At 43.1% G+C, this 24467-nt stretch overlaps 1 protein-coding gene across 1 annotated transcript; it reads right to left on the bottom strand.

Moving 5' to 3' along the window:
* Window positions 1–402: 402 nt before the first annotated feature.
* hpxa (hemopexin a) lies at window positions 403–4900 on the bottom strand. The gene is made up of 9 exons (XM_030080768.1): window positions 4858–4900; window positions 4267–4395; window positions 3750–3895; window positions 3072–3225; window positions 2688–2900; window positions 2268–2363; window positions 1737–1867; window positions 1398–1551; window positions 403–632 (listed from the first exon to the last, which is right to left on the bottom strand). The coding sequence occupies exons 1-9, from the start codon at window positions 4898–4900 to the stop codon at window positions 403–405; spliced, it is 1296 nt and encodes a 431-aa protein (XP_029936628.1).
* Window positions 4901–24467: the final 19567 nt, after the last annotated feature.

Below are 24467 nucleotides of genomic sequence, written 5' to 3'. Positions count from 1 at the left end.
GATAAGTATAAGTGTCCTTTCTTGAGGCAAACCCACAAATTCTTTAACAAGATGCAGTAAAAGGCACTTGTATCGTGTGTTGTCATATCTTTATTCACACCACTATACAAAACGTTTCACACAGAAAATGTGTAATTCCCACTAACATCTTCATAGCACACTAAAGGCAGAAGACCACAGAGCTGAATCCCTCAGAGGAATCCAAAAAGAGAAACAAAATAGAGAAAGATAGCATACTGGAGGTAGGAGGCTACAGGGAAAACAACAACTGCACATATAGTCAAAGGCTTGATGACTTGAGGCTCGGGGCCCTCTTGCATGATGTTGTTGGTGCTGCTGAAGTAGTAACTATATTTCACAGTGTTGTATGCGACATTCTTCACTTTCTACCCCGTAAAGCCTCTAGTGGTCACAGCCAAAGAGCTCCTGGGACACCCGATGCTGCTCAGGCAGGGCCTTGGCGGCAACCATAAGCATGACACTGTCAAAGTGGTAGAAGTGGTTGCCAACAATCGCCTTAACACCTGTACTGCCACACATGGCAGCATCAACATGCTTCAGCACACCCATTGGGCGCTCATTGGTTGGAACGCGGGGGCTTGCCTTCATGTCCACATCGTAGATTTTATCATCTGGAACACAGCAGGCAGAGGGAGGTGTGATTGCATCCTGTTTCTACTTCCTACCTCAATGGCAGGAGGCTAAGGGTTAGCATTTGGAGCATCTACACTGCAAAAACGCAAAATCTTACCAAGATTATTTGTCTTATTTCAAGTCAAAAATGTCTTATTTCAAGTCCAAAATGTCTTATTTCTAGTCAAAATAAAAACTTGTCTAAAAACAAGTTACTTCTGAGGTGATCATGTCTTATTTTAAGTGTAATGAGATATTTTGACTAGAAATAAGACATTTTGGACTTGAAATAAGACAAATAATCTTGGTAAGATTTTGAGTTTTTGCAGTGTAGCTGTCAAACCCTAGCTGTTATTTAGGACAGCAAGGGGTAAAGTGAAACAAGACTAAATTTTCAAAAAGAGTGAACTATTCCTTTAAGCTGTCAACAACTCGGTGCACACATGGTCCGCTATAAAGGTTGTGTCAGCTCTCTTTTATGCTTACACTAACTTCACTTGAATAACAAATAATGAATATACATTAAGTGACAAACTCACTTTCTTGTTCCATGTTAAGTGAAATTCACATCAACTATGTGGGCCTGACTCTCTGCCTTTACTTTGGTAATACTAAACTACATATGACTATTCTATGAGTGAGGCCCCAGACTTTAATGTACCTAATGTGGAGTTTACTAATAGCTGCCTCTGTCCTCTGTTGCTCTTTGCTGTCTGCAATCAGCAGGTGCTGTGTGTTATTTTGGGCAGTGACTGCTCACTTACCTATGATAATGTGGGCAATGTGTTGATCATTACAGACAAATGCAGCATCAATGTGATCAGCGTGTTCAAAGCCCAGCTCCTCTTTCACAGTCTTGGGGTAGCCATCCAGGTGGGTGTGGGGCTCACCAACTTTGTAGACAAACACGTTGTCATCCTGAGGAAAAGGGGGGAGTTTTAGCTCTGAGAAATGCAGTAGATACCAACAGCAGCATCTCTCTGTCTCTCTCTCTCTCCCTGTGTGTCAGCATGTTTGTGTGTGTGTGTGTGTGTGTGTGTGTGTGTGTGTGTGCGTGTGTGTGTGTGCGTGTGTGTGTGTACTTGCATGCTTCTGTAGCTTACCTTGATCATGTGCAGGTGACCCTCATAGGAGAAGACAGCATCCACCTCACTGTGCAGCTCCTTGAAGGCACTCTCGATGGATTCGGCCTTTAACGCGTCAGTGGCGTCATCTTTGTGAAGGTAATGGTGGCCTGAAAGACAGCAGAATGAATTAGAAATACATCAAAGTGCAAAGCTGTACCAAGAGTAGAATATTAACACCATCCTCGTATATTGCACCTGCATCTGCAAAGCTTTCTGGTTTGTCTGTTTTATGATCCAAAAATTCTACCCATTTAGCTTTACTTAAACCAGTAGTTTTGGGTGGATAAATAGTTGATAAATAGGCTGGTTTATGTTGTTGTTGTATTTTTTTCCCCAGAGAAACCAGTGAATGTTCTTGATATTTAACATTACTGTGAAGACATGTAAGGCAAACCGATATTCAGATATCTGCATTATCTAATATTTTGGGTCTACTCTAAGCATTAGTCCCACTGCAAAAGCAATGGAGAATCAGTGTTTGGAATTGTTGATCTAATGATTTCTCACCTCTGAAGGCATATATGTCCCCAGCATTGTCAGATGTGATGGCATCCAGGTGAACACGGCTGCACTGCTCTCTCTCCACATGGTCACTGTTGCTATCTGGAGAACAAACATGGTATGCAAGTGTATGCGGTTGCTGTGTTAAATATGTATGCCAGGTGCAGGTTTGACAGTAGATCTATGCCATCATTTTAATACTGAAGGCCAAGTGAAAGACCAGCCTCCAGCCAGTATCCAGCACTCAGTAATAATGAGAGGAGGATAGCACCACTACTGTCCTATAGAACAGCATGGCAGGGAATGAAGTAATGACATTTATTAAAATGGGTGAACTATCCCTTTAATGGGTAATTGCCTTGATGCACATAACCAAACACACAATACAACTACACACAAATAAATGATTGTCTTTTTATCACTCACCAAAGGTGGAGCACCTCATGAAATAGTCTTGGGCGTTCTTGGTGTAATTGATATGCATGTCACCAGTCTTGGGGTCAAACTTGGTGAACTGGTGTCCATGGAAGCAGTAGTAGTGCTCCATGAAGCGGAAGGCAGAAGTGCAACTTGGCAGGTTTTGCAAATTCTTAGAAGTTACCGCCTTTGTCTTGACATCGTAGTGGTACATGTCACCTCCTTTAGAGAAAATGAAGTAGATTTGAAATGTATTCTTCATACTGATAATTCACCTTGTACTATGAAAGGTTTTGAATTGCATCATGTCAAAGCACATCAACATATATCTGCCATCTTCCATGACTTGTTTTAGGTTTCTCTGCAATAAGTGGGATAAAGGTCTCCACAAACCCTTGAAGACGATGACGGAGTCTTCATCGCATTCTGGCTTGGGACACTCCACAGCTGCATCCACATGGTCGGGGATTCCAGGGAAGACCTCACTGATTGGCTTGGGGTAGCCATCCTCCAGCTTGTGTTGGTAGTAGCTCAGTACCTTGTCTTTCTGCATAAGAGATGCAGGACCACACCATCAGTGACTCACCATTAGTGTCAATTAAAAATGCATGGCATATTTACATCTACAAAGAAATTTCTGTGCTGACTTGCATAGTAAAACTCAAAAGCACTCAGTAGAGTGCATATCACTGCCAAAACTATACAACTGTCAGGATACACCAGTTTGACATGTTGGATATTCACCAAAACAAGATTTTAGGAAGCCAACTACATCTCCTTTCCTTAAAAAATAAGTAAAATAGTAGACCTAAAGTAAGGAGGTAGTGCAGAAGAAACTGATGACAGCAAGGGGCAGTCTTCTATAAAAAAAAGATATGATATAACAACATATGTGTAATCTTCACAAACTATATTTTATAAATATTTTAATATAGACGACAAGATCTTTTAGTAGTTTTCTTTATCATGAGGTGACTACACGCAAGACAGGCAGCATACATTGTGTAAGACTGATTGAGATCAGTTAATGGTTTACTTGAAGGATGAAAGGTATGAAATTATGGACCATACGAAGAAGAAGAACATGTGGTCATGGTCATCGGAGTCCTCATAGTGCATGCGGAAAGCAGCATCTACATGGACATGGTCATCCAGCTCAGGGAAGGTCTCGTTGGACATCTCTGCTTTGCCATGGAAGCCCTTGAACAGATGGTGATCTGACAGAAAAATAACACACACTCATGAAATTCTAACCAGTAGACAAGTGGATGAAACTTCAAAGTGAAACCAGAACATGATATTATTATGAGTAGGAAAAAAGGAATAAATTCTGGTTGCCCTCGGATGAGGACCTTCAGAGCACTGACCACATCAGTATGTGTTAAAACATTTTCAGACATTTGTTACACATAATTTTTCTCTTGCACTACTTTAGTTAGGCAACAAAATTATTTTTTTCTGTTTCACTTATTATATTACAGCACTGTACACATAACCTCAATGACAAACTGCAAATATGCAAATTGATCTCCAGTAAATCCGAACATCAAATCATCAGCAAATGATTCTTCAATGTGTAGAGACTCACCATGGAAAAAATATGGAACTCCCTCTTCATTCACAGCCACAGCATCCATCTCCAACCCCTTCCCCTCACAACGGTCAGGGACACCATCAGTATGATGATGATCTAGATGGTGATCTGAATCAAATAATAGCATTTCTCAGCATATGTAAAACACAACGCAGAAATCTTCACATGCTATAAGTGACATTTCTTAAGGTAGAAGCACAGGGACTGAAATGAGGACATGAATGTAAATGAAATGCAGGAACAATACAAATCTAAAAGCAGCTAATTGTGCTTCATGGCTCTCTTGTGGCCCCCTGTGGCCATAATGTCAAACAAAATGTTACATAATGGGAAAAAAAATCACTTGCACTTTTTATTCTTTTTTGATAACTTACCTGCCTGTACATCTACTGCCCTGGAGAAGTACAGAGAAAAAGAAAGAAATGTCAGTTTATATCCATTCAGACTAAGAGATGTAATTATGACTTTATGACATCCAGTGAACAAAGCATTCATATAAGCGTCTGAAGATAAGAAATACACAGCAGCAACTCTGCATTCTGTATGTACATCCACACCTACAATAGTGCAAATCTACTTACGGAGCGAGGATGAGGCACAGACACAGGGTCTGAGAGAGCAGCTTCATGGTGAGAAGTCCTCTGGTCCAGGAGGGAAAGGTCTGGAAAAAGAGAAGACCCCGGAATAAGGTGCTCTGGCTGCTGCTGCTCCTGCTTTTTATACCCCAGTTTGCGTGGGCTGCATAACAGCAGACAACAGAGAGGAGGGGGAACATAAAACACACTGTGTTCCTCACGGATGCCCACGCTGTTTGAGAGCTCAGTCCCAGACTGGTCAGACCAGCTACTGTTCAAGGTGAAACATGGGGCGCTGCTCTTTCTTAGAAATCAAGAGGTTTTCCTCCCGAAATAGAAGATCTAATCGATAGATGTGCACCATAGGCTGCTCACATTACAGCAGGACCTCATGTATAATATGTGTGTACTTACACTTTGCTATATGTTTATCTAATTACATTTTTTTTAATATTAGGTGTCACTGATGATTTTATTTGAGCTGTGTGTGTATATACTCAGTACCAGTCAAAGGTTTAGACACACCATCACGTTCATTATTTTTCCTGTATTTTTATTAATTATTAAAAAAAAAAAAAAAAGAAAGAAAAGGGAAAAAGTGACAAGAAAACTATATTTTTAACCATTAAAATTGTTTCAATGTCAGATCAGTGATCCTGGACTGACATCAGATTTGTGAAATCTACATGAATAAATTCTATAAGAAAAAAAAAATGTGTGTGCTCATGTGTACAACAGATACGCCTCTTGGCAGGGAAAGAGAAGCTTCCAGAAGCTTCCAAAAGTCATCATGGGTGGATCTGAACCCATGACCTTGTCCCACGCTGAAAGTTGACTAACCCAGTACACAAACAAAAATAAACAAAAAGTGCTGACCAAGGTACTGAGCAAGCTTTTATATCAATGTTGTTTAACATTTAGAGGGTGAACATTAACAGAGAACAGTGGGCTGGCTTGTATGTAACTAATATGGGCATTATCAGTGCAACTGGAAGTGAGCACAATGAACTTTCCAAACTGTTTGGAAAAAACAGAATAATCCAGACAGACAATCCATAATAACAAACTCTATTTTTCTGTTTGTATACAGTTGGAGCTCCAGAAAGGTGTGCTTTAGAATTTTGTATTAAGTTAAGTAGAAATATAGATGTAGTAAATAGGCCCATAGTTATGATAGAATGTAAAGGTTTAATCAGTCTGTTGACATGGTGCATGGATATAATTTTCCCAGTACAAAAAGTAAAAGTATTAAAGGGATAGATCACCCATTTTTAAAAGTTTGTTATGACTTCACTTCTCCCCTTGCTGAAATTTGATAAGGTCCACATTCTTATCCGCTTTGAAGGACTCATGCAATGGATACATGCTGTTATGGACATTCTCAGCGATACACGAAGATGTTTCCCGACCTGCTAATATTCCCGAACCTTTGTCTGTCTGCTGCTTACCCCATGCAGATTCTTGCTCTCGTGCTGCTGCTGTTTTGCTCTGTCTGTTTTTCTTTCTGCTTTTTTTTCTTTTTTTTTTTTGCTACTCTTGTTTGCCTTGTGTTGCCTTGACTGTGTGCTAACACTGCATGATTTTTATGTAATGCTTGCTGTCACATGTAACGTACCTGCTGATGTCAAATGTACATTTGCTGTGATTGAGTGGAACTGATGCGTGTGTTGGAAATGTTTGGATGTGAACTGCTGTCTTTTTGCTTTTGCTTTTTCTTCTTCGGCCCCATTCCCTCCCCTCTATGTAGGCTATGTCTTTTGCCAGGCCAGTAAATTAGAATTTGTTGCTATGTTCTTTAAGATTTGTTCGTAAGACCTCTAAGATGTCCTAGGGGTAGCCCTCCTGCAGATTGTGTTTAAATAGTTAATTTGATACTGTTTCACCTCTCTGCAACCTATTATGCAGGACAGTAGCGATGCCTTTCATTGAAATGCAACACAGATAAGAGCATATGCATCAGTGTTTTATTTTGTAAAAAGTAACTAACTTTATATTCAGTACATTTTAAATTAGCTATTTTTTTTTTTTTTTACTTTTACACCAAAACTTTGACTGAAGAAAAACATCGGCAAGGTAACAGTACATCTGACAGGAAAATCTTATAGTCTTGGTTTGGGGTTTTGAGGCTGTTTCACACTTCATTTCATTTCAGCTTCTCAAGTAAACTCAGACTGATTTGTCAGCATGTTTTGCATGTATGTGAACATTCCAAACAAACTTAGACCTTGCTGAAATGAACCAAACTGCGGCCACCTCAGGGCATGGTTCAGTTCAGTTCATTTGGAGTCCACTTTGTGGACAGTTCAGTCCAGTTCAAGGTGGCCAACCCCATGTAAACTTAAAGGGGTATGTCCATGTCCGTGTTCCATTCGAAATTGACACCTTTGGTATGCTGTGATCAAAGGCAGAAAGTACTTTTTAGTGTCTCCATATCTTGCACATAATTACAGTGTATTCTGGGTGAGGTCTGAGTTTCAAATTATGTATTTCACTATTAAATGGTCAGCATTCCTCTGGGGTACTGTATTTGTATGGGACCGGTTCACTCACACTATACAACTGCTGATTCATGGCTGCTCTTTTGTAAGACTGCTATGGACCCAGATTAGCTTTAAATGTTAGTAACAGTATGAATGTAGTAGTTTTTCTTATTATATTTAATTATTGCACATAGAACTGTGTGCAAAACCTGAAAGATATATACAGTACAGGCCAAAAGTTTGGACACACCTTCTCATTCAATGCGTTTTCTTTATTTTCATGACTATTTACATTGTAGATTCTCACTGAAGGAATCAGAACTATGAATGAACACGTGGAGTTATGTACTTAACAAAAAAAGGTGAAATAACTGAAAACATGTTTTATATTCTAGTTTTTTCAAAATAGCCACCCTTTGCTCTGATTACTGCTTTGCACACTCTTGGCATTCTCTCGATGAGCTTCAAGAGGTAGTCACCTGAAATGGTTTTCACTTCACAGGTGTTCCTTATCAGGGTTAATTAGTGGAATTTCTTGCTTTATCAATGGGGTTGGGACCATCAGTTGTGTTGTGCAGAAGTCAGGTTACTACACAGCCAACAGCCCTATTGGACAACTGTTAAAATTCATATTATGGCAAGAACCAATCAGCTAACTAAAGAAAAACGAGTGGCCATCATTACTTTAAGAAATGAAGGTCAGTCAGTCCGGAAAATTGCAAAAACTTTAAATGGGTCCCCAAGTGGAGTCGCAACAACCATCAAGCGCTACAACGAAACTGGCACACATGAGGACGGACCCAGGAAAGGAAGACCAAGAGTCACCTCTGCTTCTGAGGACAAGTTCATCCGAGTCACCAGCCTCAGAAATGGCAAGTTAACAGCAGCTCAGATCAGAGACCAGATAAATGCCACACAGAGTTCTAGCAGCAGACCCATCTCTAGAACAACTGTTAAGAGGAGACTGCGCCAATCAGGCCTTCATGGTCAAATAGCTGCTAGGAAACCACTGCTAAGGAGAGGCAACAAGCAGAAGAGATTTGTTTGGGCCAAGAAACACAAGGAATGGACATTAGACCAGTGGAAATCTGTGCTTTGGTCTGAGGAGTCCAAATTTGAGATCTTTGGTTCCAACCGCCGTGTCTTTGTAAGACGCAGAAAAGGTGAACGGATGGATTCCACATGCCTGGTTCCCACTGTGAAGCATGGAGGAGGAGGTGTGATGGTGTGGGGGTGTTTTGCTGGTGACACTGTTGGGGATTTATTCAAAATTGAAGGCAGACTGAACCAGCATGGCTACCACAGCATCCTGCAGCGACATGCCATCCCATCCGGTTTGCGTTTAGTTGGACGATCATTTATTTTTTAACAGGACAATGAGCCCAAACACACCTCCAGGCTGTGTAAGGGCTATTTGACCAAGAAGGAGAGTGATGGAGTGCTGCGGCAGATGACCTGGCCTCCACAGTCACCGGACCTGAATCCAATCCAGATGGTTTGGGGTGAGCTGGACCGCAGAGTGAAGGCAAAGGGGGCAACAAGTGCTAAACACCTCTGGGAACTCCTTCAAGACTGTTGGAAAACCATTTCAGGTGACTACCTCTTGAAGCTCATCGAGAGAATGCCAAGAGTGTGCAAAGCAGTAATCAGAGCAAAGGGTGGCTATTTTGAAGAAACTAGAATATAAAACATGTTTTCAGTTATTTCACCTTTTTTTGTTAAGTACATAACTCCACATGTGTTCATTCATAGTTTTGATTCCTTCAGTGAGAATCTACAATGTAAATAGTCATGAAAATAAAGAAAACGCATTGAATGAGAAGGTGTGTCCAAACTTTTGGCCTGTATTGTATATATATATATATATATATATATATATATATATATATATATATATATATACACACACACACACACACACACACACACACACACACACACACACACACATATATACATATATATATATATATATAAAAGAGTCTAAACTGCATGCCAGTCCCAGTCACCTGTTAAGTTACCACTTGATTTATTGCAGAATACTCTGCATGCTTTAAGGTGGATTTTAGACCCTGCAATCGTACTGACGATGATCTGTGCTGAAGATATTGACTTTCTGTAGCTTGTGGAGTGTGGAGGCCATAGGTGAGGTAAACAACTCAACTATTATGTACATTTTGCCCATGTTCTTTGCTACTGGAATATGCTTTTGTACTTTTGTATGTTGTGACCTGTTCTTATGTCAATGTGACCTTTACATTGTATTCAACAACTGTAGCCTTTTGCATAACGATTTCTCTGTAGTAGTCCTTAAACTTTAATTCAACAAACGTACTATCTTATGAATTGCAAATCAATTCAATAGCTCATTCATCTGTACACAACTGTGGAAAATGGATCTTTCATGAGGGCCTAGGTGAAGAAGAGGCAAACCAGAAATCAGCTTTGAAGATTTATTTTGTCAGGTTAGTTAAAGTTAGTCTCAGAAAAGTGACTGTCATTTGACACACACACACAGAAAATAAAAATAAAAATTAAAGAACTTTCCTTTAACTGATTTCATTCACACCAGGCCCTTAAGTTTTCTCTTTCTACAGCGGAAAAGAGCTATAGCCGCATTGTGCCACGTTACCTCCTGCAAGCCTCTGACCAGAGAGACTTAAATAGACCTGGTTCTACCCCCACTGGCATCTACCATTCACTAAGCACCTACCGAGGTGAAAAAATACAATGAAAATAATTCAACACAGCAAGGGAAACGTCCATCAGCCAATAAAAAATGTATTACTCTCCCTTTAAAGACATATTTAGAAATTATATATAGACATATCATAAGTCATCAGATAATTTCAGGGATCATAATTATCAACACAAAACAGTTACACTTGTCAGAATGACCATAGGTGTGGAGTGACAGTGGGGGCAAAAGTACAAATGAAGGAATTCCTCCTTTCACCATAAGCTGTTACATAACTGACATGGAAACATGTGCTACCTGCAGCAGGAAAAGTAGCCTCATAATCATCAGAGCTATCGTCATTCATCAAGACATCTCTAACATACAGGTGTACAGAAATACTTTTTGAATTGGTGTTATTTTATGCACTCTGCATTAATTGCAGATGTTGTCTGCCCATTTTGCCCACAAAATTTGCATCAAAAAGCAGATGATAAAGCTTTGATGCATGTATGCACTGTTCACAGCGGGCCAAGTCACTGACCGATTGGTTTATCCCCCTTTCGCGTCAAAGGATTTCAAGGTTAGTCAAAGACTAAACCACACATACCAAAGAGAAGTGATACAGGCAGAGCAGTTGTGTATATATACAGTACGTGTGTGTGTGTGTGTGTGTATGTAAGCATGTATGAATGTAAAAAAAAAAAAAAAAAAAAAAAATCCCCACTCGTCCCATTGGGTGGTCTTGAGTTTCCTTCAAGCTCGGGTCTTCTACCAGAGGCCCAAGAGCCTGAGGGTTCTGCACAGTATCTTAGCTGTTCCAAGGGCTGCACTCTTCTGGACAGAGATCTCAGGTGTTGTTCCTGCAATCTAGAGCTCCTTGTGTTCCTTCTTCATGATGTAGCTGTTGCTCGAGATGTCTGGTTGATTAGCCACTACCAGTTTATCAGTCTGAATCGGAAAATCCCATTGTACCTGCCAGAAACTTGCACCCTGCTGTGATGTGCTGTACTGTCTCAGGGGCATCTTTGCACAGCCTGCACCTGGGGTCCTGCCTAGTATGGTAGACACTGGCCTCTATGGATCTTGTGCTTAGGGCCTGTTCTTGTGCTGCCATGATCAGTTCCTCTGTGCTGTCTTTCAGTCCAGCCTTTTTCAGCCACTGGTATGTTTTCTCAATACCAGCCACTTCTCTGCTATCTGTCGGTGGTACAAACCATGCAGGGGTTTGTCCATCCAAGATAATGCCTCTTCCTCTTCATCCTCCTCATTGGGCTTCTGCTGCTTGAGGTACTTAGCAGGTCATCACTGGGGGCCATCTTCCTGATGTATTCCTGGATCTTTGTTGTTTTATCCTGGGTGGTGGCTTTAATGATCATGGGTAATCAGCCTGCCTCTTTCCGCTTAGTGTACAGCCTCAAGGTGCTGGTCTCCATGCATTGTGAGAAACTTCCTTGATATCAGTGACCTCTATCTCCTCCTTTGGCCAGGATATTACACCAGCAGGGTATCTGATCACTGGCAGGGTGTAGGTGTTAATGGCTTGGATCGTGTTCTGTCCATTCAGCTAGCGCTTCAGAACCTGCCTCACTCTATGGAGATATTTGGTTGTGGCTGACCTCCTTGCGGCCTCCTCATGGTTTCCATTTGCCTGTGGGATTCCAAGGTATTTGCAGTTGTCCTGCACATCTGCTATGTTGTCTTCAGGTAGTTCAACCTCCTCAGCTGCGACCATCTTGCCCCTCTCGATACCATCCTACCACACTGATCCAGTCCGAATGACATTCTGATGTCATTGCTGTAGAGCCTGGTGATGTCGATGAGTGAGTCCATCTATCTATCTATCTATCTATCTATCTATCTATCTATCTATCTATCTATGTGTATAGTATAAATTTCCAGTCTGTATGACATATGATCAAGGTAAATTCCCATGCATATTTATGTCTCTCAAGTTGTTGCAGCAATTTGAGTTAATGCCATTTGTTGCAAGGATTTGACTCAAGTTCAGGTTTATTTAGAGCCCAATATCACTGGTTGCAGTCTCAAAGGGCTTTACGTGCCCACATGTTTACAACAAACAGGACAACACCCTCTGACTTAATCCCCATAGTGGGCAAGAAAAAACTCAAACAAACAAACAAACCTTAAGCTGGACTGGGAAAAATGGAAGAAATCTTGTGAAGAACCACAGAGAGAGGAGAGCCCATTTCTGGCTAGACATGTGTGCAATAGGTGTTGACCCAGTGAGCAAATTACAAACAATAGAGTCATAAAGCAAATGCAAGAAAACACAATAGAAGACAATATGACAACAGAAGCAGCAAGAGGCCTTGGCCGAGGCAGCAGACACACACAGGAGCAGGATCAGCCACAGCAGCAAGAGAGGGATGATGATGAGGAGGAGGACAACACAGAGGATTACACAGAGGATTGATAAACATGATCAAAAATCCCTCTAAAACACCACATTGAAGCAGCAAGACCGTGAGCTCTTGCTGTTTCAAGACCTCACTGTTCAAACCAAAGAAAAAATCATGTTTTGATTTGGTATCAAAAACGGTTGATATTTGGAGATTCCTATAAAAATTGCATTTTGCAGTGGTTGGATGGCAGGCAATTCTTTCCGGAAATTGCTCAGAAACACCCCTTTATTGTCAGTAACGTTTTTGTCAGTAAAGTTTCATAAAGCTGTGACTATCCTAGAGGTCGCAATTGGTCATGTTGTACAGTGACATCAAGTTTCAAAAAATGGTGTCACTACAATGAAATGGCTGCTCTGTAGGCTAAGATCATCACATATTAATAAAACTGGGCTCACTGAATCCACAAGAGCCACAGCATTCCAGCTGCTGGAGCCCTATTTTTTTATTCTTGTTATCGTTCTTATGATTTCTCATGAAAATTTGTAAGTGTGTTCCCAATTTCATCTACTACTCAGACACACAGAATGACACTCACTGATGTGAAGGTGGTGCTGTAATCATGTTTACATTTTTTGCGATTATCTCAAACAGCTTGGACTAGTGTCAAAATTCGTTCATCATTTTAAACATCAATTCATCAATTTAATCTGCATCTTTGCTCAAATGGTCTTCTGTCAAGTTTTGTGAATTTTTATCGGTTTTCCCAAAAACCCAATTTTCGACATCTTGTCAGAAACCGCTGGGCCATCTATGGACTTAGCTGATCTTAAGATCTTAAATCAAAGATGATGTGAGGAGACCAAAGGAGAAAGGGATGACAGGAAAGAAATTGACAAAAGAGAGGAGGAAGGGGGATACAATTGAAATTGGTGAAAGAGGAAAAATGAGGAATGATGAGAGCAACTGGAGAAGTAAAAAGAATGGAGGGGTGGAGAAGCAGAAGGAAAGATGAAAATGCTGAGAGGAGAGATGAAAGAGCTGGAAAGAAACAACACACACACACACACACACACACACACACACACACACACACACACACACACACACATTTTCAGAAAATTCACAAAGCTATGTTTCAGAAAATGTATTTTTATTTTTTTCAGATACCCCTGGACCCAAGGAAGGACTGTAGGTAAAGGACACTGAAGCCACCTAGTGGTGGGTTTTGTGTACAGCTATGTGGGTTTAAGTTCAGGCACTTGTCCTCGCTCTAGTCTTTCAGTGTTTCTGCTGAATCACCATTTCTTCTGGCTGAGCCTGGGAAGATATTTGCCTGTACAAACATTCCTTTGTTTTTCTTTTAGTTTTGTGTCATTTTGATAGTTTATGTATATGTTTATCTAATTAAAACTATCTAATTGTTAAAAGGCTAAAGCTAAGAAGCACCAAGCTCATCAACCACATGTTGTTTTTGGTAGCTGCATGGAATGGTTTGGTGGAGCAGCAGTTTGCTCTTATGTATTTTATTTTATTTTTTTCATTTCTGTTGCCTCATATCCTAATTATACTCGAACAATGTGACTGTAACATCTACATTTTCTGTATTTTCAGTTTTGCAGCTTTACCCACATGTCAGTAAATAGTGCCAGCTTTATATATAGACTATTCGCCATCTGCTGAACAAGCCAGCCAGTTACACCAGCCCTTGAGGTCTGCTTGCTATTTGTTCTGCGGGCTATTTGTTCTGCCTGTGGCCTGTGTCAGTGAGAAGTCGCATCGTAAAGGAGCTCCTGATGGAGTGGGTGGGGCTGTAGAGCGCATTGCGGATATGGCAGTCCATAGAGACACTGACTTGCAAACAGCAGAGGAACTTTTACAACTTCTTAAGAGATCAGTCGTCTAGTTTGAAATACTATTGGATATCTGAGGAATCCATTGCAAAGTATGATGAATCAGCACCAACAAATGTCCCAGCTGTGAAAGGTACACTGAAAGTTCACCAAGTGACCTCTGAAGAGCCAGCTGTAATTCAGAGGAGGGAACTTTAATGTTTCTGTGCAAGACCTGGTATCTACAAGTGCTATAATCCGGCTGCAGTAGGTCTGGCTGCCATATTTATAGTTTGTCCAGCCCGTTGCACCTGAGAAGCTGAATGTTAAACCTAACTTGACTTCAACTAAATACTCAACACTGGTAGGTTAGATGGGGATAATGTTATTCATTTTTTCATGTTGCTTTTTGTGGAACTTCATGATGCGGTAACGGTAATGTTGGCTCAGTTTGCTTTGTTGTTACACACGGATGAAAATGAAATGGTCATACTGCAGGAGGTCCTTGGCTTAGCAAGGTTGAGGAACTTTGATTGGCACCCAGCAGCGAACTTGCTTAGGCCATAAAGCTGCGGTTATCAGAAAATTTTGCATTGTATTATGAACAGAGACTTGCTTTTTCACTTGTTATAGCACAATACATGTTACATTTGAAGTCAAATCTTCTGTGTGATGTGTTTCTTCTGTAATTCACTGAATAAAGATATATATCAATTTTGCACTGCTTGTAGCAATTGCCTTGACTACATATTCGGGATTGGGCTGGTGTTACCTCTAATTGTGTTCTGCATACAGCACATCGTTAGGGTTAACGTTACTTGCAACAAGGATGTTGGTTAAGGGGTAAGGTAGCTATCAAAAGATTTGTGTGTGTGCACATAAAATTCGTGCACATATTTAAAATGTGTGCATATTAGTCTATAGTTGTGCATAAATACAAATTTTGTAAATAAATAAAACAATTTCATAAACTCTTGTTTGAGTCAAATCATACATAGAATATGTAGTGTGTATTTTCGTTGTGAGAAGACAACTCATAAAGTTACAACTTTACAAAATTATAAATACGGATTGCAGTTTTATGGGTGTGTTTTCCTCATTGTGAATATGAATCTGACAGCCCCGACATTACTGTCAAAACTGCGTCACGGGGTCACAGGCGTTGTGTATTGAGTGGAAAATAACATCAATTCCATACACTGCGCATCAGTGGCGCAAAAAGTGAGTATAGGGGCGCCGCGCTAGAGGGGTGGAGGGAAAATTATTTCGAGTCGGCATGTGTAAATAATATGATCAATAACAGCGGCACGTCACTGATTAGGCGCCCCTCCTATTAATTATCAATTATCAGTTATTAGCTAGCACTATGAAACTTTTCCAGTTGATTAGTGACATCATACTGAAGAAAAAAATATTGTAAGTGTTTTAGATTTTATGTTTATATATGCAAATTAGGCATTTCTTTGTAAAAATGTACCTTAATTTGCATATATTTCAAAACACAAAATCTGAAAATTGGAGAAAGCCAGATTAAAAATTATTGTTTCATTATGTTGACACATTAGCAAAAAGACAAAATTAAAGAAGGGACTGTGGCTATGTTTCTCTATCATCCCATACATTAGAAAATACTGTCTAGAGTCATCAAAAAAATCAACTTTGTCATGTTTTTGGTATAAAATGAAGAAAATATCAGGATAGTGAAAATATATCAACAAAACCCCTCCCTTATCAAACACAAAATATAGATAGGAAGAAATCTGTATAGAAAAGTTTATGTAGGTGCTACTGAAGTGGGGATTTCTCCTCCACAGTGTACGGAAACCTAATTTTGAGAAAACGCCCTTTAAAGATTATAGTAAAAGGGAATCAAACCACCAAACAAACCACTATTTACAGACAAGTCATTGTTATTGAAATCTGTAAACAGACTTAATAATCTGTCTGTGATACATACCCAAAACCACAACTCTAGAGAGATGTAGAAGAGAAAGCCCAGTAGGCACTTTAATATACAAAATAGGAGGCAGGCCATAACACTTTTTTTTCTTCCAGGCTTACAGTATTAGAAACAAACAAAACCACCAACTATGTGTCAGAACTATGACTACAAGGATAGAACCCAATCGCACGACTCAAACAAGGGTTAAACTAAACAGTCTTTTAATAATAAAGTAACAACTTAAATATCAATACAAAGTGACAACAGAAATATACTATGACCTAAGTATCAACGGAAAATCTCTCTTAACGAGGAATAACAAACAAAGGCAAGACAAAGTATCAAAAGAACATGAACGCAAAACTATGGCAAACAAAGTAGCAAAGGAAATACAAAACCTGACTTGACTTGGTTAGACTTGACAAGGAACATGCAGGACGAAGCAGGACCAAACAAGACGAAGCAGGACGAACTCGCACAGGACAAAGGGAAACACGGACTATATATACACACAAGGTAATGGGGAACAGGTGGAAACAATCAGGGCGTGGCAGACAATCAGACTAGAGGGAAACACACAAGGGGAAGGGCAAGTGACCTGACACAAGAGGAGAGTGGGATATCAAAATAAAACAGGAAGTCACGAGACAAGACACAAGAACAAAACCTAACAAAACAAAACATAATTTTCATGGCATGACAGTACCCCCCCCTCTAGGGACGGCTCCTGACGTCCCAAACAGTCTCTAGGGCACAGGGATGGATGGCCGTCGTGAGACGGGGGGGAGGAGGAGGCCAAAACAAAAATCTCCAGGGCAGAAGTCTATGGACGAGGCGGTGCTCTGGCAGACGACCAGGGCGCAAGGATCCATGGACGAGGCGGCGCTCTGGCGGACGGCCAGGGCGCAGGGAACCATGGACGAGGCGGCGCTCTGGCGGACGGCCAGGGCGCAGGGAACCATGGACGAGGCGGCGCTCTGGCGGACGGCCAGGGCGCTGGGAAGCATGGACGAGGCGGCGCTCTGGCGGACGGCCAGGGCGCTGGGAAGCATGGACGAGGCGGCGCTCTGGCGGACGGCCAGGGCGCTGGGAACCATGGACGAGGCGGCGCTCTGGCGGACGGCCAGGGCGCAGGGAACCATGGACGAGGCGGCGCTCTGGCGGACGGCCAGGGCGCAGGGAACCATGGAGGGGATGACACTCTGGCGGACGGCCAGAGTGCTGGCGGTCAAGGCGGACCCACCCTGGATGGCTGCAGTGTGGGTGGGACCACACTGCAGAGTGACCATAACTTCCTGCAGAGCAGACTTGGGGCCGCCAGGCAGCGGAAGCAGCAGGGTGAACTCTGGACCGCCGGACAGCGGCGACGTGGACTCTGGACCGCCGGACAGCGGCGACGTGGACTCTGGACCGCCGGACAGCGGCGACGTGGACTCTGGACCGCCGGACAGCGGCGACGTGGACTCTGGACCGCCGGACAGCGGCGGCAGAAACGTGGACTCGGGGCTGCCAGGCAGCGGCGGCAGAAACGTGGACTCGGGACCGCCGGGCAGCGGCGACGTGGACTCGGGACCGCCGGGCAGCGGCGACGTGGACTCGGGACCGCCGGGCAGCGGCGACGGCAATGTGGACTCGGGACCGCCGGGCAGCGGCGACGGCAACGTCCACTCCAGGCCACCGGGCAGCGGCAACGTCCACTCCAGGCTGCCGGGCAGCGGCAACGTCCACTCCAGGCCGCCGGGCAGCGGCAACGTCCACTCCAGGAACTTGGACAGGGACTGGGGCCGGGACAGCCAGTCGGGCTCGAGGTACTGTGACTGTGACATGGACTGGGGCAGTGGGTCCGGCTTGGGGAACTGTGACAGGAACCTGGGCAGCCAGTCTGGTACGGGGAACTGGGACAAGGGCAGTGGCTGGAAAACCCAGTCTGGCTCGGGGCACTGGGACAGGGGCAGCCAGTCTGGTTCGGGGTACTGGGGCAGGAACCAAGACCGGGGCCGGAACAGCCGGTCGGGCTCGGCAAACTCTGACATGGACTGGGGCAATGGGTCCAGTTCGGGAAACTGGGACTGGTGCGGCTTGAGGTTCTGTGACTGTGACATGGACTGGGACAGCCAGTCCGGTTCGGGGAACTGGGACTGGTGCCGGGGAAGCTGATCCAGCACGGGGGACTGTGACCGGGACTGGGGCAGCCAGTCTGGACCTGGGAACTGGGACTGGTGCGGCTTGAGGTTCTGTGACTGTGACATGGACTGGGACAGCCGGTCCGGTTCGGGGAACTGGGACTGGTGCCGGGGAAGCTGATCCGGCACAGGGGACTGTGACCGGGACCGGGGCAGTCAGTCTGGACCTGGGAACTGGAACCGGGGCAGCCACTCGGGTTTGAGGTACTGTGACATGAACCGGGACAGCCTGTCTGGCCATGGGAACTGGGACTGGTACTGCTCGGCTGCTAAGGCTAGTAGCTGGGCTTGCCAGTCCACAGAGGCTAGTAGCTGGGCCTGCTAGGCCGCTAGGGCTGCTAGCTTGGCTGCTTGGACTAATAGCTAGGCTGCTGGGACTGGTAGCTGGGCTAGCTAGGCTGCTAGGGCTGCTATGGCTGGTAGCTTGGCTGCTTGGGCTGGTAGCTAGGCTAGCTAGGCTGCTATGGCTGGTAGCTTGGCTGCTTGGACTGGTAGCTAGGCTAGCTAGGCTGCTATGGCTGGTGGCTTGACTCACTTGGCTGCTGGGGCTCGTGGCTTGACTCACTTGGTTGCTGGGGCTCGTGGCTTGACTCACTTGGTTGCTGGGGCTCGTGGCTTGACACACTGGGCTGCTTGGGCTCCGGGCTAAGCTTGCCAGGGTGCCGAGGCTGATGGCTGGGCTGCGACTAGCACGCTGTAGACCCGCAAGCCGGCGCCTGGCCAGCTGGTGGCTACGAGGACCCCCAAAGGCCAGTCGGGTTCCCTGAAATGGGCTCTGGAACGGAGCAGCAGGACAGGCAACAGGGAGCTGCTGTGGCACATGAGACTGGGGTGCAGGTCGGGAGGACATATCAGTCCACAGCCGCTGACAAAATATAATGACTTCAGCGGGTGTCATTTCCCGCTTGTTCATCTTGTCAGCGGTTCTGAGTCGGCTGGGTTCAGAATGGCGAGTTCGTTCTGTCAGAACTATGACTACAAGGATAGAACCCAATCGCACGACTCAAACAAGGGTTAAACTAAACAGTCTTTTAATAATAAAGTAACAACTTAAATATCAATACAAAGTGACAACAGAAATATACTATGACCTAAGTATCAACGGAAAATCTCTCTTAACGAGGAATAACAAACAAAGGCAAGACAAAGTATCAAAAGAACATGAACGCAAAACTATGGCAAACAAAGTAGCAAAGGAAATACAAAACCTGACTTGACTTGGTTAGACTTGACAAGGAACATGCAGGACGAAGCAGGACCAAACAAGACGAAGCAGGACGAACTCGCACAGGACAAAGGGAAACACGGACTATATATACACACAAGGTAATGGGGAACAGGTGGAAACAATCAGGGCGTGGCAGACAATCAGACTAGAGGGAAACACACAAGGGGAAGGGCAAGTGACCTGACACAAGAGGAGAGTGGGATATCAAAATAAAACAGGAAGTCACGAGACAAGACACAAGAACAAAACCTAACAAAACAAAACATAATTTTCATGGCATGACACTATGTTTATTCAAACAAATAAAGAGCAGGGAATTAGACCATTATCAAGAGAAAATAACCATTGTTATCCACATTCTTGAGCCCACATGGTGAGCACACCAAGCCACTTAATCTTAATCTTAATTTATTGTTCACTGTTGAGAAAAGTGAATCAATGAGACACTGAGACTGAAGGCTGTGGCAGATTGACTGGCCTGCTAGTAAAATGACAGGTTACTGTTGTCTTGCAACTGTGTACTGATCAGTATTTACAATATAACAGATCATGACAAGAAAAATACAGGAACTTGTTTGTGGTTATTTTGTTGTTCAGACAGCTGTCATTTTTTAAACTAGATGGTGAATCATAAAACAAATTATAGAACTTGGGAGGGATACACTGGAATTTAAATGTCTTCACTCGGATATAACACTACAGTGCTGTTGTGATGTATCAGGATGAGCAGACACAGATTCATCAAGCCAGCTGAAACCAATCTTGTATCAGTGCGCGCACACGGCTTCCTGAAATAGAGAGAGAAAGTGTGGCAAAGTATTGCAGACCGCCTGAATGCGTAAGTAGTGCACAAATATACACTCACTGCTCTGCTGAAACCATCACAATTACAAACCAAATAGTTAATTAACATCTCCGAAAATGTAGTTGTACTCTGATTATTAATCAGCTGAAATGAAATTGACTGCAGATGTGAGTGAAATTGGGTAAATGTAACTCCATCAGGCTGTATAACTCTTTGATAAGTAGATGAGCTCACTGACTTAACTGAATTTCCCTTTGGGATAAATAAAGTTCCTCTTATCTTATCCTTATATTTGCTCCTCATGCTCCATGCTCCTCTGCACGCACATCAAGATAAAATCCCCCCTAGAGGTGCCCATGAGGCGGATTTTGTGAATAGGAAATCCTTTCACAGCATTAATGTTCAGGTGAACATGACTTTTTGATATTGTCAATTAATGAACACTGTACATTGCTTGTGATGTGCGTTGATTGGTTTAATAGTGTTCATCTTACAATTTCAGATGGTCTGCAATGCTGACTGTTATGGCTGGGCAATTAATCGAAAAATAATCGGAACCGACATTTAGGACCCTTAACCGACATAATCCTGCCCATGTTGGTTATTCCGGTTAGCACACCACTTCCAGCAGTTTAAGCAGCACGGATTAAAAAGAGAGACACCAAAAGAGCCTCACCACATCGTTTAGCCCACAACCAGCACACAGCTTGGCTGCTAAGAACAACAGAAGCTAACTAACGTCATGACGTCATACGTCCGTCACTCCGTGATTCTGGGTAGTGAAGAAGAATAATATAGATATGATAATAATATATAGCCTAGATACTGATGATTAATTATTGTACTACTACTACTACTACTACTAATAATAATAATGATAATAATTATCATTAGGGAGCAAAATTCTGAGAAATTAATATAGCCTGCTTACTATGCAGGCACGCTATATTATTATTAGTGCATATATATACAAATCCTAATAATAATATAGCAATAATATTACTTGAAATAATATTTGTTTAGAAGAGATGCAGCTTTTTGTAGTTTGACATTGCCATTTTGTTTGCAAAAGTCTATTATCAAATGATTACAACATCATCTAAAATCATCATTTATCTACAATGAAATTAATGATCACAAATGTTTAAATAATGACAGTGGGTCTAGTTGAATGTATTGGTTTCTGTTTGTGGTGACTGCTGACTGAGATAAGGGATGATATTAGATCCTGGAATTTAGCCTGGTCTGGTCTAGATGTGCTAGAAAAGCTTGAAGAAGTAGCAGGAGACAGCAAAATTGTCTCAGAGGCAAAGTCACTGTCTGACAAGATTGTAAGTATGGAGTTCCTTGTGTGCCTCTTGGTTTGGTATGACTTATTGTCAGAGATCAACTTTGCAAGCAAGGGACTACAAGCAGCAGATGTCTCAATGGACACGGCCATTAGATTGATCGATTCTCTGAAAGAGTTTTTGCTCAAGTATAGAGAGGAGGGGTTTCAGAAGTCACTTGGCATTGCACGCAGGATAGCCATTGAAATGGATGCCTCTCCAGAATTCAAAGAGAGACGTCTTAGGAAGCAAAAGAGGTTCCAAGATGACAATTCCAGCACTGGTCATCATGAAAAGGAACCTGAGAGGCACTTTAGGTGCATGGTTTTCAATGTTGTTGTCGACACAGTCCTGCAAGAGTTGTCTGACAGGTTTTGCAATCTTCAGCTTGTGTCTGAGAAAGTTAAATTCATCACTAAAATGGAGCACATTACAAAAGCTGAGCTGGAGGAATCAGTTACCAGATATGCCCTGACTACCTGTGATGTTTCCAGAGATATCATTCAAGAAATATACCCAGCAAGCCGTCTACTGAAGGGTTACAAGGCTGTTGAGAAGTTAAATTTCCTCATCCAAGAGAATCTTGATTTGGTGTTCCCAAATTTGACAGTAGCCCTTAGAGTATTCCTGACCATGCCTCTGACAGTTGCATCTGCCGAGAGATCCTTCAGTAAGCTGAAGCTTATAAAAACATACCTTCGTTCAAGTATGAACAATGATCGCTTGACCCAGTTAGCAGTGATCTCTATTGAAAACAGTGTGGCACGGTCTATTAATGTGTCTGCATACCCCTCAGAGAGTAGGTAGTGGCGCCCCTGCTGCGCATGCGTCCTCAGTGCAAACGCGGGTTTACTCGAATGTCTTGGCGCCAAGATGGCAGACAATATGGATGCAACAAGAAATCAGGTAATGTTTAACAGATCTCTCTTTCACTTCACTTTATTGTCAGACTAGTCTGAAATTTGTCTTGCACTTTGGTAGCTCCTTTTACAAACATTTAACATGACATTATACATTTAACATGACATTATACATTTAACATGACATTATACATTGAACATGACACACACCTTGTGGTGGGGTATGGTTTGCTTTGATCTAACATGATGTTCGCAAAATATTATAGCGTTGGCACTGAAGCGGCTTCACTTTTGTTGACGTAGCCTTTGTTTCTAGGGGCTCAAGTTTCGCAGACCAGGCGAGGCGGGGGCGTAGCGCAGATGCGCTTCGCCAACTGGGTGTGGCCAGGCGGATTTTCCAAGTTTGGCACGCCGTTCTCGGTGGCACAAGTACTCCGCCGTCCCTCCTACCGGCGGAAGGGAGGAGAGAAGGCGTGGAGTGGATTTGACACAGCTGATTCACATTTAACCAATCAAATGAGCCCCTGTCCTTGCCTTTAAAATGCGCTGCGTGAAGGCGTAATGAAAGTTTACACAGCTGACAAGGAGGTCTATTGCCGCAGGTGGAGCGGAGCTCAGGAGACAGGCGCGGAGCGGAGACCGGCGAGCAGTGTGGACACGTCACCAAAACCTCACAGGCAGGCTTCCGGAATGTCAGGCACATGAACAATGCAATAAATACTGAAAAAAACACTATTCAATGCTACGATCACAATCAGCACATACATATATCTCCATATCAACTGTCCCGTCACAGCTGATGTCAGATCAAAGGAGATTGGCACCGTTTATGCTGATTGTGAGGTTTTGGTAATGTGTGCCTGTCAGCCAAACTTCCACTGCGCCAGCTCCGCTCCGCCTTGCGCTGAAAGTAGACGTGGTTTCAGATGACGAGCTTTTGGCGCACCTCAGCGAAGCCTTTTGGCACGAAACTGTCACTGCGCCAAGCCGAATCTGTCGGCACCTCCCCCCACTGCGCCGCCACTCCCATCTCGGCGAACCTCCGCCTGCGAAACTTGGACACTGTCCGCCTCTGCCGTTTCGCCGGTCGAAACTAGCTCTGCGCGGGGTTCGCCTCACTGCGCCACCCCGCGCTGCGCCGGGAAACTAGAGCCCTAGGTACATAACGTTATCGGTTTCTTTGTGCAAGGTTCAGTTAGCAGATATAACTAGGCAACCCGTGACAAATCCCGTCTCGTATTGGTTCAGTACGGGATGCAACATTTCATTGTCGATTAAAAGACGATCCGTATTTTAAGGGACGGGTGGCAACCCTAGATATACTCAACACGGCACGTGTCAATTTATTTGGAAAACACTACATTTTTCAAATCCTAAACATGCAACTCTATCAATAGCAGATTAAATTTATACGAAGCTTTATATGAAAATGTGTTAGGAATAATCTTATGATTGACCTGATGTTTACAGGAATCACTGCTGACACAATTAATGAGATGTCTTTCATCAAGAATAAGTGATATTGTTGGTCAGCCACATTTGGATATGGACTATCTCCAGTATGTTGTAAATCAGGAGGTGTTTATTTGGACATCTGCATCAACTGTTCTTCCTATACCGACAGATGTTGTGGAGTGTCTTATGAGTCTTCAAAGAAAAATTGAAGCAGCCCTTTCTCGAGAGAACCCCTTTGCTCTTGTTACAGAAGTGAGCAGTGGAGGGGGGTGACCCAGATTACAGGTTTCCGAAGACTTGCTGGCCCATCTGATTCAGATGTCCCTTCAGGTGTCCTGTATAGCACACCTGCTGGGAGTCAGTCAGTCTACTATCTTCAGACGCATGCGTGAACTTGAGTTGTCAACAAGAGCTTCTTACAGAAGCTTATCTGACACTGAGCTTGACACTGCTGTGTTGTCAATTAA

Source organism: Myripristis murdjan, chromosome 21 (genome assembly GCF_902150065.1).
Source record: "Myripristis murdjan chromosome 21, fMyrMur1.1, whole genome shotgun sequence".
Lineage (NCBI taxonomy): Eukaryota > Metazoa > Chordata > Actinopteri > Holocentriformes > Holocentridae > Myripristis > Myripristis murdjan.
Note: the sequence above shows the minus strand (reverse complement) of the source record. Positions and strands in the feature narration are given on the sequence as shown.

Excerpts from the sequence above, each read along its gene's own strand:
- hpxa (XM_030080768.1), bottom strand. The coding sequence starts at position 4,900 with ATGAAGCTGCTCTCTCAGACCCTGTGTCTGTGCCTCATCCTCG. Across the intron at positions 4,396-4,857 it reads GTGTCTGTGCCTCATCCTCG|TATTATTTGATTCAGATCAC; the intron begins CTCCGTAAGTAG and ends GCTGAGAAATGC. Across the intron at positions 2,901-3,071 it reads CTCCGTCATCGTCTTCAAGG|GAGGTGACATGTACCACTAC; the intron begins GTTTGTGGAGAC and ends TTTTCTCTAAAG.